The sequence below is a fragment of the Artibeus jamaicensis genome, unplaced genomic scaffold, assembly GCF_021234435.1.
Source record: "Artibeus jamaicensis isolate MK-2021 breed Jamaican fruit bat unplaced genomic scaffold, CSHL_Jam_final contig_426, whole genome shotgun sequence".
Lineage (NCBI taxonomy): Eukaryota > Metazoa > Chordata > Mammalia > Chiroptera > Phyllostomidae > Artibeus > Artibeus jamaicensis.
The window spans coordinates 2,393,914-2,416,492 of NW_026521826.1; the positions used below are offsets into that span (position 1 = coordinate 2,393,914).

Consider the following 22,579-nt stretch of genomic DNA (forward strand, 5'->3'; position numbering starts at 1 on the left):
ATTAGTAAAGCTATAAGGCAAGTTGTTGTATGACTCTGACCTGACAGAAAAGGAAGTGAGGATGGTCACTCAGCTACCCCACAGGACCGGTCACCCTTCTCACTGCCACAGGTTCCTGCCTTCACAGGTGTTGGCAGATGCCCCTGTTCACCAGACAGACACTGTTCTTGGTGCTGGGGCTGGAGAAGCTGGCAGACAAAGCCCTGCCCTCTCAGAGTTTATTCCTATTGAGGGGAAAGACAAGAGGCATAAATACATCAGATAAATGTATCATACCATGTCGAAGAGTGGTAAGTGCTCAGAAATAAAAATAAAGCTAGGAAGGAGAGGGAAGATAAAGGTGTTTAGGAGCCATCCCTCCCAAAAGGACACATCCATGCAGAGAACTGAGTGCAGGGCAGAGAGCTCTGTGAGCACCTGGGGCAAGAGCCCCAGCTCCAGTGGGGAGAGCAAAGCAAAGGCCCCAGGGCAGCGCTCAAAGGCTTTGTTTCCTAACAAACCCATTGTTAACTGACAGGGACACCAGAATTAGAGTTTTTATCCTCAGGTAAACAGAGGGCACCTATTATAATGAGATCACTGTTTTGCAATTGCCCTTTTAGAATCATTTTCAGGTTGCCATTTACATCTTTTGACTTTAGAACTCCCACTGAAATAACCAAAGAACATAAACCTAAGCAAAGAAAACAGGGCTTTGAAACACAGGGTCACCAGCAGGCCAGAAATGTTTTTTCTGGGGAATTCCAAATGAACTTCCCTGTGATGAAATGCTATCGCTCCCCTAGCCTCAGGTCAGGGGCCAGTGCAAGAAGACCGGGATCTGGAGTGTGCACCAGCACACTCAGAGGCCAGCATGCACTTGACAGACTGATTACAATTGTTCCCAGTGCTATGGATTTTTAAAAACTAGTAGGTGAAGCAAATCTTATCTAAATCCCTTCGCTGCAATATTAATGCACCCTGGAGATGTAACCGTGTCCAAACCCTGGGAACAAAAAAATGTGTATTTCCGCCACTGTGCGTGGGCAGTCGCTGGAACCCTCTGGGAGTGCTGGCTGGTGTTTGTGCAGAGCAGTGGGAGAAGGACTCACTCTGAGACGAGGTTAGGCACCCTTTCCTGGAGAGCCGGTTCTGTGAACCCCTCCTGCCTGGCTGCTTGGCTCCAGCCCCCGGCTCCTTCTCCTCTCCGGGTATGTCAGTGTCTGCATCCCAGGTCACCGAGGTTTCTTTTATGACACCAGTCACAGGTTTCATTAGAAATTCACACTTTAAAAAATTTAACGTGAAATATCTCATATTGTAGAGGACTGTATCAAACATATGCCTATGCTATAAATAATTATAAAGCAAACACTGAGGCTAAGAAGGAAGAAGGTACAGAGAATGAGTAGCACAGACGGTAGGTAGAAAATAGAGGGGAGGGCAAGAATAGTATGGGAAATGTAAAAGCTAAAGAACTTGTGACACGTGAACATGAACTAAAGGGGGGTGTGCAGGGTGGAGGGGAATGAAGGGGGGAAATGGGACAACTATAACTATAACAGCATAATCAATAAAATACATTAAAAAGAAAAAGAAGTGGAAGGGGAGAACAATTTAGTCGCCTCCTGCTCTCGTCCCCTGGACCCCCTCCTTCTAAATCCCCAGGGGTAAGTGGAGTCGCTGAGTTTCTAAAGGATAGCTTCCTTCCCTTTCCGATAGTTTTGTCACATTTCAGTGCATCCCTGTGCAACAGGTTTTTGTCACACAATAGTCTCATTTTGTCTCTCTCTGTACTTTGTGTAAAAGGAGCCAAACTGTATGCATTTCTCTGGGATAAATTTCTTTTGCTTAACATGGTATGTGATATTCATCCCTATTCACAAATGTACTTGTAGTCCACTTATTTCTACTGCTGCACAGAATTTCATCTTATGGCTATATCACAATTTGCTCACCTGGACTATGGTGACAAACCCTGGCGAGTACTCACTTGTTTGGGTTGTGATTATGAACATCGTTATATTTGGCTTCTAGGACACCCGTAGAGCAGTTTCTCGTGGGTACACACGGGGCGAGGCAAAACACTGCAACACCTCCCAAGACTTCCCACCCTCCTCCCCGGAACCGTGATTAGGAGGAGACAGCGTACTCATGAGGATGTTAAGTTATGTGGAAGAGAGATTCTACATACATAATTAAGGTTACTGGTCAGTTGGCTTTGAGTTAATCAAAACGGAGATTATCCCAAGGGCTTAATCAAATCACATGAGCCCTTTAAAAGCAGAAGGTTTTCTCCAGCTGACCACTGAAGTCAGAGAGATTCGAAGCCAGGGAAGGGTTTGATGTGCTGTCGCTGGCCCGAGAGAGGACCCCAGGACCTGAGAGTGACCCTCCACCCCCACTAACAGCAAACAAGCAACTGAAAACCTCAGCCCTACAACCACAAGGAACTGAATCTACCAACAATCTGCATAACCTTAGAAGTGCATTCTTCCCCAAGACTTCCAAATAACAGCCAAGCCCAGATGACCTTTGACTTTGGCCTTGTTAGCTTAAGAAGAAAACCCAATCAAGCTCATCTGACTTCAGACCTACAGAACTGTCAGCTGCTAAATGTGTGACAGTTTAACCTGCTACATTGGTGGTGAGTTTTGTTACACAGCATCAGCAAACCAATACAACATCCATACAAGTGAAATTCTTAGGTCCCAGAGCATGCACTTGCCCAATGTTACAAAGTAATACCAACTGTTTTGCAAAGCACTGCAACAATATTTACCCTTGCCCCAGAGTATAGTAGTTCCAGTTGCTCCACATTCTTGTCAACACATGATATTCTCAGTCATTTACCCTATGGTTTTAATTTGCATTTTTATAGCTACTAATGAGGCTGACCATCCTTCTTTCTTTTTTTTGGCTATTGTGTTTTCCTTCCTTTGTGCAGTATTTGTTCACATCTTTTAGTCCAATTCTTTTTGGGTTCTTTATGTTTCCTCTTATTAATTGATAAGCTTCCTTTATTCTGGATCTGAGTCCTTTGTCAATTATCATTTTACTTGTAACTTCCTTATAATTTTTGTCTTAAGAAATGCTTCACTATTTATCCCAAAGAAAAAGGACTTCGGGTTTAACCTTCCTAACCCGTCTTCAGAAAGAGGAAACTGGCCACCACCAGGGAGCTGTCCTTTTTAACGTACTGGTGGCAGTGCTCGGTGCTCCTTCGTTCTTCCCTGTGCTTGTTAGATTTTAAATTGCACAAGCAATTTACATTCATACTTCTCCACAATGCCCACCATTTTCCAATTAATTAGGCTCCAATTTATAGGCAAGGAAATTGATTTCTAAAATCAATTAAGTGACTCCAAGTAATGAGGCTGCACAGCCAAGATCTGATGTACCTTAGGATTGGAAGGGACCTCGGAAATCATCTGGGGGCTCTTTGTTCCACTGAGAAGGTTAATGAGATTCAGCCAGTGAGGGGCGGAGTCCCAGCAGCAACCAAGTCCCCGACCCGGAGGCCAGGACCCCTTTCATCACCTGGCGCAGGTCCCCCTCCTGTTGGAGTCCCCGCACTGAGGCTTGTCAAAGCTCTGAAAGGAGGGTCAGACTTGCTCTCGTACAAAGTCTGGGGAGGATGGTTTCACGCCTCTCTCTCAGTGACAACAGCACATTTCCCCACTTAGTGACCTCTGGTGAAAGGGGCAGAAACAATCTTTAGTTGACATGGAAAGTGGACGAAAATAAGAAGACAATGCTCAGGCACAAATGAATATTTCATGTTCCAAATCTGTTCACACTTTATAAAAAATTTTAAAAGCATCTGCTGGCTTATGTTTGACTGATGCTTGACAGTTTACAGAGCACTTTCTCCTGTAGTGCTGTCCATTTACTACAATTCAGCAAACCTCCACTAGGTCAGACTGCAGCACTGTCTACGAGGCCTCCTGCACTGTGCCCAGGGAGGCAAACGTGTGTCATGTGTGACAGGGCCTGACACATGCCATGATGCTTCTAGGAGTGGAGGGGGGGCAGAGCAGGGGCAGAGTGGTGTCAGGAGCAGCCTGGTGGCCGGGATATTTGAGCTGGGTCATGAGCAGCAGGTGGAATTGCCCAGGTGGCTGTGGAGAGGCAAGCACACCGGTGTGAGGTGCAGAGCAGGCAGCACTATGGCCGTGGGACCCCCCTGGCTCAGGGTGTGGGCCCTGCTGTCAGGTGGGCCTGGGTCAGCGGTGCAGTGCCTGCTGTTGGCTAGTCTGTTAGGCATGTTCTTCACCACCCTCTGCCTCCGATTCCTCATAGAAAAACACAGAGTAGAACATGGAGGCGTAAGTGGAAACACTGTGCCTCCTCACACAACCAAGTTTAAAGACAACAAAGTATTAGTAACGAAAACACAGAAAATTGAACTGTACGGAAGTCTGACAACAACTAACCGTTCAGCCAGACAGGTAAGAGGGGTGGAGTCAGCGGCTGGCGGAGAGGGGTGGAGCAGGAAAACTTGACCAGACCGATGCAGGCACAAGGGTGGCGGTTGGCAGATCCCAGGCATGGGGTTTCAACGGGCAGACCCAGTGAGGGTGCAAGGTGGCAGGCTGACCGCGGTCACACATTCGCGACAGATAAACCAGGTGAAGGAGCAAGCAGTGGGACGGACCATGCAGGCCCCAGCAGCAGGAAGCAGCAGAGGAGACCGCCATTGCCCCTCTCTGACCCCGCCCCCACATATAGCGTCACAACCCTGCGACTGAGTTGCCCCGCCCTGGTGAACACCTAGGGCTCTGCCCCTCATATGTAACAGACGCGAACAGACCAAAACATTATGGCTCAAGAAGAACTCAAAGCCCCAGAGCCCATACCTCTAAGTGATGAAGAAATAGCCAACCTACCAAATGCACAGTTCAAATCACTGGTGATCAGGATGCTCACAGAACTGGCTGATTTTAGTCACTAATTAGAGAAACATATGATGGGCTAAACTAATTGAAATAAAGGGAAATGCACAGGAAACCAATAGTGATGGAAAGAAAACTGGGACTCAGATCAAGGGAGTGGACCAGAAGGAAGAAAAAAATGACCAAACAGAAAAGGATGAAGAAACAAGAATTCAAAAAAATAAGGAGAGGCTTAAGAACCTTCAGGACATCTCTAAACGTTTCAACATCCGAATTATAGGGGTACCAGAGGGTGAAGAGGAAGAGCGACAAGTGAAAAACTTATTGGAACAAATAATAAAGAAGAATTTCCCCAATATGGCAAAGGAAATAGACTTCCAGGAAATCCAGGAAGCTCAGAGAGTCCCAAAGAAGTTGGACCCAAGGAGGAACACACCAAGGCACATCATCATTACATTAGCCAAGGTTAAAATGAAGGAGAGAATCCTAGAAGCAGCAATAGATAAGGGGACAGTCACCTGCAAAGGAGTTCCCATCAGACTGTCAGCTGATTTCTCAAAAAAGACCTTACAGGCAAGGAGGGGCCGGAAAGAAGTATTCCAAGTCATGAAATCCAAAGACCTACATCCAAGATTGCTCTATCCAGCAAAGCTTTCATTTAGAATGGAAGGGCAGATAAAGTGCTTCTCAGATAAGATCAAATTCAAGGAGTTCATCGTCACCAAGCCCTTATTATATGAAATGTTAAAGGGACTTACCTAAGAAAAAGAAGATAAAAAAAGATGAACAGTGAAAGGACAGTAAACTCACAGTTATTAAGAAGCACACCTAAAACAAAAGCAAACTAAGAGGACAGTTAGATCAGGAGTGGAAACATAGAAATGAAGATCACATGGAGGGTTAGCAACAGGGGAGTGGGAGAAGGAGAAGGGGGGAGAAGGTACAGCATAGATGTAGGCAGAAAATAGATAGAGGGGAGGGCAAGAATAGTATGGGAAATACAGAATCTAAAGAACTTGAGACATGTGGTCATAAACTAAGGGGACTGGTGGGGGAGCCGGTGTGCAGGGTGAAGGGGAATGAAAGGGGGAAATAGGACAGCTGTAATGGCAAAATCAATAAAATATATCTTTTTAAAAAAAAAAACACAGAGTAATAATGGGGCACAGCTTTGGGGTTGTTGTGAGGAATGACAGACAAAAGCACTTGGCAAAATACCTGACTCATGGTGAAGGCTACCTGCTATTATTTCAAAAGCTGTACATAGCCTGATGGAGCTGGCCAGTGCCATTAGGGCCAGAGCCTCCATGACAATATAAATGGATTTTATTATGCTGACAAGAGAGAGGTTTCTGAGCGAGGGAGTGATATGCCGAGATCTGTTTCAGGAAAGAACTGGCAGTACTGTGGAAGGAGGCAGTGCGGAAGCAGAGAGGAGGGAGGAAGAGAGCCTTCTGTTGTATTAGTGGTGTGAGGAAAGGTTTAGTGGTTTGTGCATAGTGTGTGTGCATGTATTTCATCCCCCGAGAGCCCGTGCCCGGCTGGCAGCACCCTGCCTTCCTTACTCCCCTCGGGTCCAGTGCTAGAGCACAGCCAGCTTCACTACACATCACCGGATGCGTGAAAGAATGGGTAAAACTGCAACCCTTACAAGGCTCCTCTGCTGTGAGCAGGAAAAGGATGGTGGCCCCTTTCCCAGATGAGGAAAAGAGAGCATCCGAGGCTACGTGACTTGCCCAGGCCTCTCTGCAGGAGGCAGCTCTGGGGCTAGGAAAGAGGGCTTTTCACTCTGTGGTATCAAACCCGTCCCGATGGGGTTGCTTTACATTAGTTCACCTCAACCAAGAACATAAGATGAGCATCCTAAGAATAAAATACAAAGACCAGATGAATAAATAATAATAATAATAATAATAATAATAATAATAATAATAAAATTTCCTCTGAAAAAGTAAAAAAGTTCTGCTGATGCCCACTAGATGGCAGCATCTAGCATCATTTTAAGGACAGCAACGGCAGCAGCCACACCCCTCCACTGAGGGTCTGTGTAGACCTGGCCCCAAGGTATGGCTAAGCTAGGGCTTGAATTTGTTATTCGATCTATGCCTCACAACCACTGAATACTTTAAATTAAAATCTCCTAGCAAAAAAGTATCAAATCCCGACTTGCAGAAGCATAATGTCAGCAAGCCTCTTGTTGCCAGAGTGGGCATGGAATGAGGTTTCATTACGCTGCCTTGACTCTTCATTAAAGACGTCCCCAGGGGAGGCCTTGATTCCTAGACGCATCTTAATTGGATTTTTCCAGGGTTAAGAAGGTGCAGCAGGACCAGAGGCTTCCCCTGGCCTTAGAATGGGCCGGCAACACCTCCCACCCAGGCCCGAGACTTGGGCTGAGCTGGGCCAGCCCCCCACGCACTGTTGAGAGCCTCGCCTACCAGTGCCCAAGACTCCCCCTTCCAAGTGCTGTCCGAGTGCTCGCACCGCCCCCTCCGCTGAAGGCACACAGCCCCTGATGCGCCCTGGTTCAAGCGGTCAGCCAGGGAGAGTTAGTCTGACAGTTAGTTCTAAACGCGTTGCCTCGGGCTGTACTACGTTTTGCTTTTACACAAACAACACGCGTGTGTGAGTGTCTGGCCACGTTCATGTGGTGACACAGACAAGACTGGGGAGCTTCCCTGTGACACCTACACCTGCACCTCCCTCACCCTCTCCTAGGAAAACACAAATCGCACTTCATCGCTCCCACAGCACTTTGTCATGTACCCACCTTTGTCGTGGTCGACATCCGAGGGCGCCTTCATGCTGACAAGCACACACAGTCAGTGCTCAAAAATTGTTAGTCGACACCAAATAAAGTGTGAACACAACACCCTAGGGAGGGGGAGGGTGGGCTCAGGGGAGACTGGGTCTCTCTGGGTTCCTGCCCCCTCACTGCCTGGGATGGCGGCCCCACCGTGCTGCCCCGCACTGGGCCTCTCTCACAGTGCTCCGTAACACCCCTGGGGAAGGAAGATGGAGGACAGCGCACAGCACTGCAGAAAGAGCCAGCACAGCTTGCACTGAGGTGACATGAGCAAAGTTCCCAAAGACCTCGTGCAAGAAACAGGGCGCTGCAGAAAATAAAGAAAGAAAGTAAAGAAAGTAGAGACCAACACAAAAAGTTCATGCATTTGAGCCTAAAGGTCACCGGTTTGCAAAAAACTCACCTGGCCAAACAGTTCATAATCAGTCCTTGAGTCCTTTTTTTAATTATGTAAGGAGGGAGAGAGAACAGATAGAGAGGGAGGGGAAGTTAATGAGTTTCGCTGAGAATGGAGAGGGCACTTACGTATAAGACTTAAGCTTATCAGTAAGAGGAAATAAATAGCCCCTTTTGGAGATCATCCAAGTGTTGATCATAGGTTAAACTTCCTTGCCTGCAAAACAAAATGTGGAGCAGAAAGGGCACTTATGTGTTGACCTAGTGAGACTTGTCCATGACTTTGCCTGTCATTTCCCATGGGCTTGATTTATTCCCAGTGACTCGTCCACCTTCGCTGCCTGGCTTCTGCTTCTGCTGGGGGCTTTGCTGCACTCGACCAGAGCTGCCATCTCCTACTTATTGGTGTAATTCTTTAAAAACGACTTGTCTGCTAACTAGATACATTAAGCTCCCAAAAAGGCAGGGAGTGAATATGCTTTTGCTCAATGTTATATCCCCAACACTGGGCACTGAGTTAAAAAAACGGACCCACAGCCTGAACCCAAAATGCATGCTTCCCGAGAGCTCCATTCACCCCTGTGCGCCCACCAGAGACAGGCACACAGGGACGGCCTGCCACTTGGCTGCTATTAATTATGCCAAGCAAACCACACCATTCTTCCAATTCACACTAGAAAGCAGCTCTAAACTCACCACATCCTAACCTCAAGCAACTCAGGAAATTCTTTGGAAATAAACAATGACAGATGTTACCCAGCAAGACTACTGTGATGCAGGGGGAGGCTAAGGGTTACTTTTCTGCCCCTTCCTTGTCCCACTCCACCCTATCACTGATGCTCATAAGGACCTGGGTTTTCAACTGTCCAGTTGTATTTTCTGGAGAAGAGTCTCTGAAACGAAGAGGAAGATCAAGACTAAGAGTCCCAGTTAATTTAAAACATCATTTGAACTGTTCATTTCCACTGCCTTCCTCAGAGGGCATTTCTACGGTGTCTATACGCAGCAATGTAACCATCTGATTTAGTGTTTAACTCCTTCCTTAATTTGTTCCCATGGTTCTTATCTTCTAGGTGTTCATGTGGCATTTTATTAATTTAATGCTTGTTATTATTTATTACACCTTCTGCAAGGTCTGTCTTATCTCTGAATAAGATGATAAAGACCTCAATGGCTGGAACCAGCCCCCAGCAAGGCACCGTGTAAACATATTCGTCGGTAACTTCAGTTGACTGATCTGGCTGCTTATCTCTGAGAAACATGGAACTCACTGGGTGGGAAACAAGAACGGAGAGAAAGAGCACAATGGGGAGGACCCTCTCCAAGAAACAAAGCTCAGACTCATGGAATTTACAGGAGCCAGAAAATCGCTGTGGCTCATTTGAGTTCACGCAGTAAATTTTGTCCTTGTGAAGGTCCTGGGGCGGCTACCAGCCCCCGGGGGGGCTGCCTGTGACCACAGCCTGACCCAACTCTCAGTTCGCTGGGTACGATCTTGCCCTGCCAGTTGGCAGGTTTTCGGTCCTGCTGCCTGCCCCTTTGCCAGTGCCTGGCCAATACAGGCGAGACGGTTTCCTGGAACCTGGTGAACGAATAAATCGCTGTGGGCCAACGACCAAAGACACACCGTGTGAGGGCACCTCAGGCCTCCGCAGTGACGGCAGATGGGCGGCACTGCCCTCGGCGTCCTCTGCTGCGAATGCATTTCGAAGCCGGCCTCTTGGGCTAACCCAGCGTTCTCCCGAGGCCCAGAGCCAGGAGCCCGCCCAGAGCTGCATGACCCCGTGTTCCCAATCACCATGAACTTGGCCAACAAAATCAACTGATAGGAGAAGCCAGTCCTGTCACCACATTACCTTAAATTGCAACAGCAGCGGAGATATTCAAAGGGCAGAGTCATTTTCACAGTGAACCCTACAACTGGATCCCTTACAAGGAAGCCCTCCATCCCCTCCCAGGGGGTTGACAGAATCGAAGGTTTCTCAGGGCCATGTGGGGTCTCAGCTTCTCTTTGTGCCTTCGCTGGCTTTCTCTCTTGGACTCGCCATCATTTACACTCCTGTGCACTTAAAATTGGGTTGGTGGCGGTTTCCTAAGCCAGACTCCCTGTGACTGCACTGTCTGGGACCGTTAAACCGCTGTGTGGTGACGTCTCACCACACCGCACTCCACACACCGTGACGACGTGAACAGCACTGAACCTTCAGAAAGTAGGTTTGTGTGACGCATGCATGTTTTCCAGGTTTTTCTTTCCTTCTTATGCTCTTTTAAACACTAGTGATTCAAGAACAAACACATTCTCATTTTAAAAAATGATTCCTTTCTTTATTGTTGTTTAACTATAGTTGTCCCAGTTTTCCCCATTGCTCTCCCTTACCCTGCCCACCCCCTCCCACGCTCAATCAAATGTTTTAAATATAAAAATATGCTGACTGAACACAGACCTCTCTCTCTATTTCTAACCCCAACTCCCTTCCCCACTGTAGACATGATAGATTTCCGGTCCTATTTATAAGCATTTACATAGAAGTATGGATTTATGTACTTTTAATTTTTTCATGTAAATGAGATTATACCATGTGCATTTTTCTGCAGCTTGCTTTATTATGCAACGATATAGCTTCAGTCTTATTTCTGTACATGTAGAACTATGTAATAATCTTACTTTTAGAGTCATGCCTCGTGGTCCGTAATAGGAAATAGGGACACATCATACTTAACCTAGTCAACTACTGCTAAACAGGTGGGTTGTTTCCCAGAGAAGTTACGGGAGATGCTGCAAATATATCTTTGAACAACAATCTCTGTGTGTAAATATTTCTGAAGACCAAATTCCTGGAGATGCAATTGTGTATCAAAGAATATGTGCATTTTAAAAGCTTTATTGGAGTGTAACTGAAACACCATAAAACACACTCATTTTAAGTGGATATTGGCATATTTACACTAATTTGGTCATTAGTATAAGAGTTGTCCAACCATCACCACAATTTTATTTCCAACTGTTCCTTCACACCCATTTCCTGTCACTCCCCACCCCCACCAAACCCACCCCAGGCTGAAGCAACCACTAACCTGCCTTCTGTCCTTATAATTTTCACTGTTCTGGACATCGCTATGCACATGTAACCATGCCTTCTGGGTCTGCCCTCTTTCACAGAGCATGCTGTTCTTCAGGTACACTGACACTGTGGAAGGTATCAGTACTGTGTTCCTTTTTAGGACTGAATAATATTCCGCTGTGTGGATGTACCATCTTTGCTTATCCGCTCACCAGTTGATAGACATTGGGGCTGCTCCCACTTTTTAGCTATTATGAATAGTGCCGCCATGAACATCTGTGTGCAAGCCTTTGTGCAGACGTATGTTTTCATTTGCCGTAGGTATACGCTTGAGTAGAACTGCTGAGTCACCATCTTACATCATCACCAGCATCCTAGTCAACACCTGTTATCTTGTCAATAACCTCCGTTCTAGTGTGTGTTTTAAACTCGAGTGCCTGTCTCTACACATGCTCACCAACAGTATCAATTATCAACCTTTTAACTTTTGCTTTGTGAACATTTGTATAAAATTACCTCATTGTTGTTCAAATTTTCACTTACTGCACTAGTATCAAATTTCCAGGTACTAGTGAGATGTAGCATCTCTTCATGTAAGGGGTCCTTCATGTTTTTGTGGAAGTGCCTGTATATGTTTGGTCATTTTGTTATTGGATTGATAATTACAGACACTCTGTAGATAATGGAGGTATTACACATTTGTTGCCATCTATGTAATATACCTTAGTCTGTTACTTGTAACCTTTTTTTTTTCATTTTAATTGTTGTTCAAGTACAGTTTTCTGCCTTTTACACCTATCCCAGCCTACCCCCGTGCTCCCCACCTCCCTCCCATTTCCACCCCCACCCTTGTTATTGTCCATGTGTCCTTTATATTTGTTCCTGTAAACCCTTCCCCTTTTCACCTGAAATTCCCTCCCCACTCCTCTCTGGTCACTGTCAGCCTATTCTCAATTTCAGTGTTTTTTTTTTTTAATGTTTCATTTTTGCCAGCTAAATGTTTTCTTTGTTACAGATTTTAAGTTAGATGTCTTGCCTGGAAAAGCCTCTCCCACCTCTAGGATTATAAATAATAATCCCTCATATTGTCTCCTAATACTTCTGTAGTTTTATTTTTATGTTGACCACTTTAATAAATTTGGAAATTAGTGTTACATATGATGTTAAATAGAGGAATACCTTACTTGTTTGGTTCTAGTGGCCCTCAAACCTTTTGTTGAATTATTTATCCTTTTGTAACTCATTTGGAATAAAATTCCACCTCATCATAAATTTCAGTATGTGAATGGGTCTTTCTCTGAACTTTATTCCATTCTATTGATCTATTTGTCTCCTCAGGGCCAGTATCAACCCAGTGAAATCACTATTGCTTGCAAGCATGTTCTGGTATCTGGTCAATCAAGTCCTCTTTCATAATTTCTACTTTAAAAGAAAATCTCTCAGTAATTCTTTGTAACTGTAATGAAAAGGTTTCTGGTCCAATGAGACTCACACTATAAGAAATATGAGGTCAAGTGTCATCAGGGGGTAAAATGGAAAAGCCAGGGTGACTCCGTGTCCAGTGGCTCCGTGGCCACTCACAGTGCAGGAGCACCTCCGCCCCCAGCGACTGCCCCGTGCGCTCGTGCTGGGTGTGGACCTCTCTCCCTGCTCCCCGCCAGGGAACCAGTGCTCCTCGACAGGCACAGAGTCCTATGTCTTACATGAGGAAAGAAAAACAGGACGGTCTGAGAAATCCTACTGTTGTAACAAAATAAGGATGTTCTTGTACCTATTAGAAGCAATATTTCATAAAACTCAAAAAAAATAAAAGTGAAAACAAAGGAATAAGCTTGCAGAGCTTCCACTAGCTGAGTTTCAACATTCTGATTATCTAAAAAAAGGAGATGAAAATTTTAGGTTGAATATATTACAGGCCACAGACTCATGACGATAAAAAGAAAAAGGAATTGTAATACAAAATAAGGATGACTATATGTTTAGGGGAATGTTCACGTGTAAGGGTAGTTAACTTGTTCCACTAAGAATATACATTCGTACAAATTGTGGGCATATCTTATCTTTAGCTATGTAGACAGAAGAAACAAGGGACATCTGGAAGATAAATGAGGAAACTACAGTACAAAAAGAAGACCGACCACCATCAGTGGCCACATATGATAACTCAGGAGAAAAGGAGTCCAGCTGATCAACAATAATAACAAATTTCAAAGGACCCAACAGTATGTCCAAGATTATTATCTTGGAGCTAAGTACCTCCAACTACAGAACTCATCACACAGACTGGATGACTCTTGGCAGACAAAATCTCAAGATGATCCTCCTAATTATACGATATTGATAAAGCATACCTAAGTTTTCAATAACACTAGCAGACGAGACCAATACATCACAAAGGCAGGACCAGAGGTGATGCAGCCATACCAAACGGAAGCACATGCTTTCTGGGAATTGCACCAAGTTTCAAAACATTAAAGTAATATAAATGGCAAGATATTAAAAGTTCCATGACAAAATAAGGACGCATTATAAAAGGACTTACCCTCCCCCCGGAAAGGACTTACCCAAGGCCTGTGACTCATGGTTGAATCAGCTTGGACAACATACCCAGCTTTGGATATCTTTACATCCTGAGTAAGAATCAGTCAACAACCCAGATTACAGATTATGTTCTCTCAGTCACTCTGAGCAACTATTCCTTTTTTTTTTTTTTCTTTTAGGGTTTGGTAAGGTTACTACAAGCCCAGGGCACATAATAAAGTATAACCAAATCCCTAGGGAGATATGATAATATATACGGCCATAAAAATAGGGAAGTAATTTTAATGCAATATTGTTGGACATTTTAATGCTTAAAGGTTGATTTGTAAAACAGATTTTTTAAATTTTTAACGTGTGTATCATTGTATTCAATTATATTATGTGTCAACTCAGCTGTTAGGCATTACATCTGGGTGTGCCTGGCTGGTGTTTCCAAATGAGACCGGCATCTGAACTGACTGTCGGACACAGTAGATAGTCCTCTCTAATGTGGGTGGGCAGGCATCATCTGATCAGTTGAGGGTCTGAAGGGAACAAAAAGGCAGAGGAAGGGAGGTTTTGCTTCTCTCTGCCTGATGGCAAAGCTGGAACACTGGTCTTCTCCTGCCCTCAGACTAAGATTTACATTCTCAGTTCTCCTGGTTTTCAGGTCTTCAGACTCAGACTTATCTGCACCACCTGTTCTCTTGATCTCCAGCTTACAGATGCCGATGGTGGGACTTCTCAGCCTCCACCAATGTGTGAGCCGATTTCTCAAGTATATCTTGCTTTATATTTAGATATACCTTTCCTTTATATCTATTTCCTAGTGGCTCTGACTTTCTGGAGAAGCAATCTATCAAGCACGGTTCATGTGCTATATAAGGAGTCTGGAAGGTTCAACACAATCAGGCACACCAAACTGCAACTGCAATTTAAGTTGTTTGAGACAGTTTAATTCAATTCACATTAAATAACTGTTTAAATACACAAGGAAAACAAAAACCGGCGTTTCCTTCCTGAGCAATTCAGGCAAGGTCAGAGTGCAGACGGTGGCTCAGCAAAGTTCAGAGATGAGTTACCTCCAACATGACTAAGAAATAAGGATGTGGGGGGGGCAGCTAGGCTTCCCCTGCTGGAAAAGGGGGCTACTAATATGGAAAAGAAGAAAAAGCTAGAATGTGCTATTGGGTCAGAATTGGGGATATCACTGTGAACTAATGATTTCCAACCATTATAAATATCAATGCAAATGTATGAATACATATTTACACTCACACGCATGTGTATTTCCTAACCTTCCAGGGCCCAGGTGCAGTAACATCCCAGCGGCGATCAGCACTGTCCATAGATAACCAAGTGCCCTAGGAAATCCAGGAGCAACTGAGAAGACATTCAGAATAGATTCCACTGATAATCAAAATGCATTTTCTCATGAGAAAAAAGTGAAAATTGTAATTGTGGAGCTTACTCATAAAGACTTTATTTACCCTAAGACCTCAGAAGGAAACACTCTTTCTCAGTATACTAACCAGTAAATGTAAGCCTGGCAGTAATATTCTAACACTTCTTCTAGCTGTACAATAGCATTTCAAGTCCGACCAAAAGCATTAGTCGCCACGTCTCCTTTCAAATCTACCTGCTACTATAAGCAACAAACATACAGGGGCCCAGTGAATGGACTGGCTGCCTTAAAACCGTCACCTTGTGAAAATGCCTTCTTGTTCCAAGGATACAGCTACTGTTCTAATAATTTTTGGAACCCGTCTTCTGTGCTGGCCTTTAGAACTCATGGTATAACCTTAGAGAAAGAAAACCTTTACTGCCCTGAGTATATCTGATTTTCAAAAGAGTCCAAGGATACTAGGAATTGGGTGATCAGGCTGAGTAATAATCTGGGCTTGCAAAAGTAAAGAGATTGAAACCTCCAAACTAATGTAATTGATAGCATGATAAAATCATGTGTATAGCTTCCCAAAGTAACTTCTCTGAGGGCAACCTTATTCTAGCTGCATCAGCAAAATAATTTTATGCTCATAGTTCAGACATGCCAGGTATACTAGTTCACAAGCACTGAAAACTGTTCCTTCCCAAAATACATCTCCCACTGTCCTACCAAGCTACCTAACATTCGGAATACTCTGATCTGCAGCACTGACAGCTGCTGCTAAAATACCATGTATTCTACGCAAAGTGCAGCATTATACCTTAGCATAAATTCAACATCATAAATTATCAGTCTTGACTGACACAAGGCAAGAGGACATAACTAATTTGGGGACAAGTTTGTACAATAGGACAGCCATCAAAGCGAGACCTCAGAACCACTGTCTGATCTTTGAACTGAACATGACCCACCTTCCCCACCCCTCGGTTACACACGTCCATTGTAAAAACACCAGACAGATAATGCTGCATGGTCCAAGCATGTGGTGATTTTTATTAAGAATAACTTTGGTTCTAAGAATTCCACCCTTGATTCTGTAATACTTTCATTAAAAACAATTATACAAGAGCAAATACAAAAAATATTAAATTATGAAAACAAACCCATTAAGGCTCCCTTTATATATATTATATACACTCAAATGAGTCAAGATTTTTCAGAGTAGAAGAATAAAGTCAACTGTTATAGCTTAGAAAGCAACACTACTTTCCTACTAGGAGACTATAAAACACTGAACTAGTTTAAGAAAACCATGGAGTGGAAAAATGGAGCCGATTTTGTCCAAAAGTGGCTCAAAGCACAAAGCTGCTCGGATGTCCGTGAGTCCCGGGGTCTGGAGGGTACAGTGTTGAAGCGCTGAAGGAGACCGAGGCCTTTTAAAACATGGGCCTATGAGCTAAGCTGATCTGCTGACTTCAGGGAGCTTCTCTACATGTACCTTCCACTAAGACATCACTGTGTCCTATTTACAAGCGTTGGTTTGGCCAGACCTTGTACTACGAACTACAAAGAAGTCTGCGGATTTATGAGATTGGGAGGGCAATGCTTGTGTAATTTATTTTTTCCCAGGGAAGAATGGATTCTAGGTAAGTTCTAGAGACAGAATTCATCCTACTAAAGGAGTCTGCCAGAGCGAGCCCTTGAGAATTTCATCAAGTGGCAGAACTGCTTCAAGGACACAGGATCTGAAGATCTTCCATGCAGTAAAGGCTACGTCTGAGCCAGTCCTGAAGCCTCACTTTACAGGTCACATCGTTAGTGCACACACACAGAGAAAGAACTGCGGTCAGTGTGCAATCGGAAATGTGCTTTCAAGACAATCAGTTAACGTACTTTCTTCTCTGAAAAGGTAGTGATGGAAAAAAGTTGCCATTCCATCCTTCAAAAGCCCACTACGATAGAGCAATATATTCTCTGAAATGCCTCCTATTTTATTCAAATAATACTTACTGATGAGGGAAGTCACCCATTCCACATGTGATCTACATAGTCTCAAACTAGCAGTATACGATCACTGCATTTACTTATATCTTGTTCACATTAGCACTGATTATGAGCATAATGGTCAACTATGAAAAGCATTCCCACAGGAAGCCAATTTCTCCTATGCTTATTAAGAATTCAAAAGCTCAGAACCCAGCTTTCCATGTGCCTTTAGAGGAATTATAAGAAGGTCTTCAATGGAGAAACTACTGGCTGAATCGTCGCTATGGAGAGCATACTGAATCCACATAAATTCTTCCGGACTGCCCCAAGTCGAATGTACCACACCAGCAGTAGAGAATGAATCCTGCCTAAGAACTTGCTGCTACTGGCAACTTGGGCTTCACTTTGAGTAGCTTGCTAGCTAGAATTCAAAAACTAAGCAGCTTCTCCCTTCACGTTGGCTTTTCCTGAGATGCAGAATAGTAGTCATTAACGTCATCATTATCAATAGCATCATCGTAACTAAGAGAGTGGGGAGACAGTCTTTCTTCTCAAGAAAAAAAAAGTAAAGAAATGGGTGATCATTACTCAGAAATTTTCAAGGCTTGGATTCTGATAACGTTCAACGTGTACAAATGCTATGACTCTTCCGACGTGGCCTCCTTGAGACCGGTCTACACTTGCTTCACATTCAAACAGCCAAAGAACCCCTCCTTTCGAGGCTCCCAGCGGGAGCATTCTCCACACAGCTCTCAGAAGGAGTCAAAAGATTTAGACCCTCTACTTTCGACACTGAAATTAGTTACGTGGACTAGCTTTTATTGTCCAAAGGATGGAGGAGATTATTTCATATAAAAGGACAAGCTCAGCAAGAAATTAAAAAAATAAAATAGTTATCAAAGCAATAAATGGATTTACATAATGTGCCTTCTCTGAGCTGGAATGTTACCATGGAATATAACCCCCAAAATTAAAATAAAGTCAAGATGGCCGTTCAGGTATTTTGTTTATGTATGTTTGTTTACATATTTTAAACCCTCTTCACCCTACGGCTGTCCATAAAGGTAACAGTTGTGCTCAACATTATCACCTACGTTCTCAGGTGTGAATTCACCTAACGGGCGTGGAAGTGTAAATAAAACAACAAAATCTGGGGTTCCCAAAACAGAATTACTGAATATTGGCTGTAACAGATCAAATGCATTTCTATGTGATCTAAATTACCTAGCAGATAACTAAAGGAAGAATAAAACACGTTTTCTTTAGTTTTTGAAAGAAAAAAGGCTCTGTGCCCCCACTGAACTTGGATCGGCAGGAAAACCAAGTAGTGCAACTCTCAAGATTTTATTCCAGTGTCCTGTTCCTTTACTTGTTGTTTTCAGAGTCTTTGAACACAGGTCCATATCCCAACTTGGGTGCTGGTCAACGTCCTTTGTTTGGCGAATAGGAACTGCAGCTGTCGCAGGTAATGCACCCACCCAGATAGCAGGTGGGCCAAGGCCAAATCCTTTTTAAGTGATGATGCTCTGCTGGCTGGGATGCTCCCCAGGGGTTTGTGCCCCGAGATGAAGCCTTGAGGAGGCACCGCTCACAGTGTCAGCACAGTCTCTGAGGCCTGGGCCTACGACTCCTGGGCTTGGGCCACTTCTTGGCCTGTTCTCCTAAGATTGCCTTTAACCTTCACAAATTCTGGGGCGTTTTCTTGCTCTTCTTGCAGTTTCTGCTTCTCAAGTTCAAGCTGAATAAAATTCAGAAACAGGAAAATTATTTACAAACTGAGAGGCTTTTCAAAACACTCCTCTTTCCAAAGTCCTTAATGGCTTTGTTTCTCCTGGTCTCGGTTTTAAGCAATGCACACACACATATGTATATTAGCCTCATGTAATTCCACACAGGAACAGCAGCCGGATGGGCTGTAACTACAAGCCATGCCAGAGATGATGAGAATCTAAAAATCAGGGTTAAGACAACGAGATCTTGAGATCATCCCAGTTCTACACTCTCAGTGAAGTTAAAGTTCACTCAATTGCCTGAGTTCCCAACACTGTGAATCCACTGAAAGCCCCTGGTGTTGGCTTTGCCTCCTGAATCTCTTCTAGGTCCTCAACAGAATCCTGGACTTTCACTTAAATGTGTTTTAGGCCATTTGCTGATATTTTGCCTCACATTTTCTTTTCATGGCATAAACATTTATATCTGACATGTCAGGTAAAGTTTCTTTCAGTAGGAGAAATGGAAGAAGAGAGAGAGAGAGATTACTGAGAACATTTTTTCTTCCTTTTTAAAGACAGGAAGGGGGAGAGAGAGAAACAGTGATGTGAAAGAAAAACATTGATTGATTGCACTCTTGCACACACCCTGACCAGGATGGAACCCGCAACCTGGGTAACGTGCCCTGACTGGGCATCAACCCGCAACCCTTTGGTCTCTGGGACAATGCTCCAACACTGATCCTCAATGGCAAGGGCCGATTCTGCTTATTCCAACATTCTTATTTTTCAGGACAAGTTGTCTCAAAGACAACTTGTGAGATAAGTCAGAGAAAAACAAATATTATACCATATATCTTGCATGTGGAGTCTTTTAAAAAAAAAAACTTGTGAAAGCAGAAAGCAGAGTGGAAGTTACCAGGGGCTGGAGGTGGGGAGGTGGAAGATGGTGGTCAAAGAAAGGGTGCAAACCCGAAACTAGGAGACAAACAGTCCTGGAGACCTGATAAATAACAGCACGGTGACACAATAGCACAGTGACTGCAGACAACAAAACTGCCATAAATCTTCAACTTGCTGAGAGACGAGATCTTAACTGTCCCCAACTACGGAAGAATCATTGTGTGATGCAACAGCAGTATCAACTAAGGTGACAATCGTATTGCAACATAAGTGTACCAAAGCAATATGCTGTACACCTTAAACTTACACAGTGTCGTATGCCGAGTATAGCTCAGTGACAAAAAAGACCACCTTCACCCCGTCATCCTTACCTGTTCTAGCTTCTGCTGTCGTTTTAATAGTTCTATTTCCAAGTCAGACTTCTTCTTTTGTGCTTCCTCTTCCTTCTGCTTTATTACCTGATCTCGTTTTCTCTTTTCCATCACCTTCTGCAGTTCTGGCTTATTCTGAGGGGCAAGACCCCTGCAAAAAAAACCAAATTAACAAAATTAAAAAGTTGTAATCAACTAGACACATTCTTTCATGAATAGAAATTCAAGGCATCAGCCACAGAAAAGGGGGTCTTGTGAATTGGCATGATTGTGACACCTTGTCCCAGTTAATTAGTCAACATTGGCAGTCTCAAAACTCATGAGCATGAAAGGGCAAGAGGAAGTAATATCCATTGACTGAATAAAAATGCACTGAGTGCCAGACACTAGGCTATACAAAGGAGGTTAGTGGGGGTGGGGTGGGGTGGGGAAGGGGAAACAGCATGCTCTTTCAATGGTGTGACAACCACCTGGGGGGACGCGGAGATGAGATGACTTCACCAGAAATTTAAACAGCAAAATGGCCCAAGTTTCAGGTTTGTAACAGGGTTCTTGCCTGTGTGAAGGCACGCCCAATATTTCATTATTACTGCGGGGCATGGCCACGTACACCTCTGACCCGGGACACCTCACCCAGTGATGCCTGCAGCTGAACCATTTCAGATGTGTGCTCAGCTACTGACAATGCACGGAAGTCAGGCTCCAGGGAAGTCCTGCATTTCTGGGGGATAAGTTAGGCTAGCAGCTCTTCCAATGGGGAGACACAAAATCAAAGCAACCCTCCTTCTAAAGAGTCTGTTGCAAATCAAGGGAAGAGCATTCCCTAGCTTTCCAGCCAGGCTCCACAAGCTCTTAAGTAGTCTCCACTACTTGGTATTAATATTTACTGAAAGCATTTAAAATAAAAATAAAACAAACCACAGAACAAGAAAAGGGTGCTGACCATCACCCTTTGTGATGGTCAGCAAATGCACTCTCATGCATCCACACACACGTACTTGACTGAACAGGATCTCGTGCTTTCCTGGGCTGAGGAAAGTTAGCACTACTGCTGAATCGGCTTTCGATGAGATGGGCCTGTGCACCTTCCCACCACTGTCTGGTCTGGCTTAGCACAGCTGCTAGTCTGTACACCACAGAGGTCTACCTCGATGGCTGTTCCCCAAAATACTTGCACCAAGTAATGGGACTGATCGACTAATCATGTGAATAACTGTTAAGTCAAATAATGTCCAAAATGCGTGCTCTGGATATGAGAAGCTCAACTACACACTCATCTCAATCTCTCTGAAGTTCACAGTGTCACCCTCTGTGAACTAATACTCAAAATCATATTCCTTCCTCATATCTAGTTGGAATCTTTAAAAAATGCTAGCATCTCTCTAAGCTACATATTTTTTTAAATTGCAATAAATTTTTCAGTTGTTTACAAAATAAAGATCAATATATTCTGTTACTGAAGATAAGGGATACATAGTCAAAGTAATGTGTCTATTTTTTCCCAATTTTCATTAACAAAACTTTTGGTGAAAAATAAAAGAGGAAGAAGAAAGAAGGATGAAAGAAGGTGAAGGGATTAGTCAAAGAACATCCACGCATGACCCAGGGACGGGGCAGTGGTGTGGGGGCCGCCTGAGCCAACAGGCGGAGGGTGGGTGGAGATGGACAAAGGGGGGAGAATTGGGACAACTCTAATAGCATATACAGTAAAATATCATTAAAAAAATAATGATAAATTCGACCAAATTTCCAGTGACACAAAAGAGACAGGCTACTTTTGTGATTTAACTATGGTTTCACAGTCACTAAGGCAGTATGACGGAGACAAAAGTGTATATAGACGATTCTGAAAATTACATCTTTAATCAGCACAATGAAAGTTGCTGATGGTATTTTGTTCACAACAAACCTAAGTGCCATTGAACACAGGAAGTAACCGGAGTAAGGACTCATTCAGTTTCATGACTATTAAAAAGCCTCTAAGACACTCCAGACAGATTTAAGGGATTTAAAGTTTAGGATTAAGGACTTAGCTATCTGCATAATTTAAATTCCAAACATTTCTCTTTCCCTATTATTTCACAGGCAAAATTAACCTCAACTGTTATTAAATTCTTCTGGATTCCGTAGAAGCTATCGAGCAAACTTTGATGTATGACACACTAGGCTGACACTCCACTGCCAAGTATGAATGGGCTTAATTAATACACAGTAGTCATCTCCTATTCAAAGATTTTAAACAATGGTGGCAGGAAGATAAAACATTTAGTAACAGCTCAGGAACGGTGCTTATATGATAAATGCTCTTCACTTGTAACAGTCACGAAGCCACACAAATTCAGTTACTATTTCGACATCGCCGACCACAGTCTGTGCTGAGTGGAAAGAAGTCAGGCTCACCCTGCCTGTAGACGCCCAGTGTCTAAAACTGGGTCAGACGGCATTCCTTCCTCATACCTAGTTGGAAATGAGCTTCCGGAAATTCATAAAAACTACACCACCATTCTGTGCATGCAAGCAGTCAATGCTCTTTAATCAATTCTGACATGTACAATTAACAAGTAC

General features: G+C 43.8%; 1 protein-coding gene across 7 annotated transcripts in view; it reads right to left on the reverse strand.

Moving 5' to 3' along the window:
* Nucleotides 1-8,257: 8,257 nt before the first annotated feature.
* Nucleotides 8,258-22,579, reverse strand: part of FAM107B (family with sequence similarity 107 member B) — a 205,631-nt gene continuing 191,309 nt past the window's right edge. For 6 of the 7 annotated variants that reach the window (XM_037141262.2, XM_053665733.1, XM_037141263.2 and 3 more), the window contains 2 exons: nt 20,015-20,165; nt 14,588-18,769 (listed from right to left, as the gene is read on the reverse strand). In XM_037141262.2, coding sequence (XP_036997157.2) covers nt 18,653-18,769; nt 20,015-20,165 — 268 coding nt within the window. In that variant the 3' untranslated portion in view covers nt 14,588-18,652. Of the gene's footprint in view, nt 8,294-14,587; nt 18,770-20,014; nt 20,166-22,579 lie in introns of those variants that run through there. The other variant, XM_053665735.1, reaches the window with a different exon arrangement.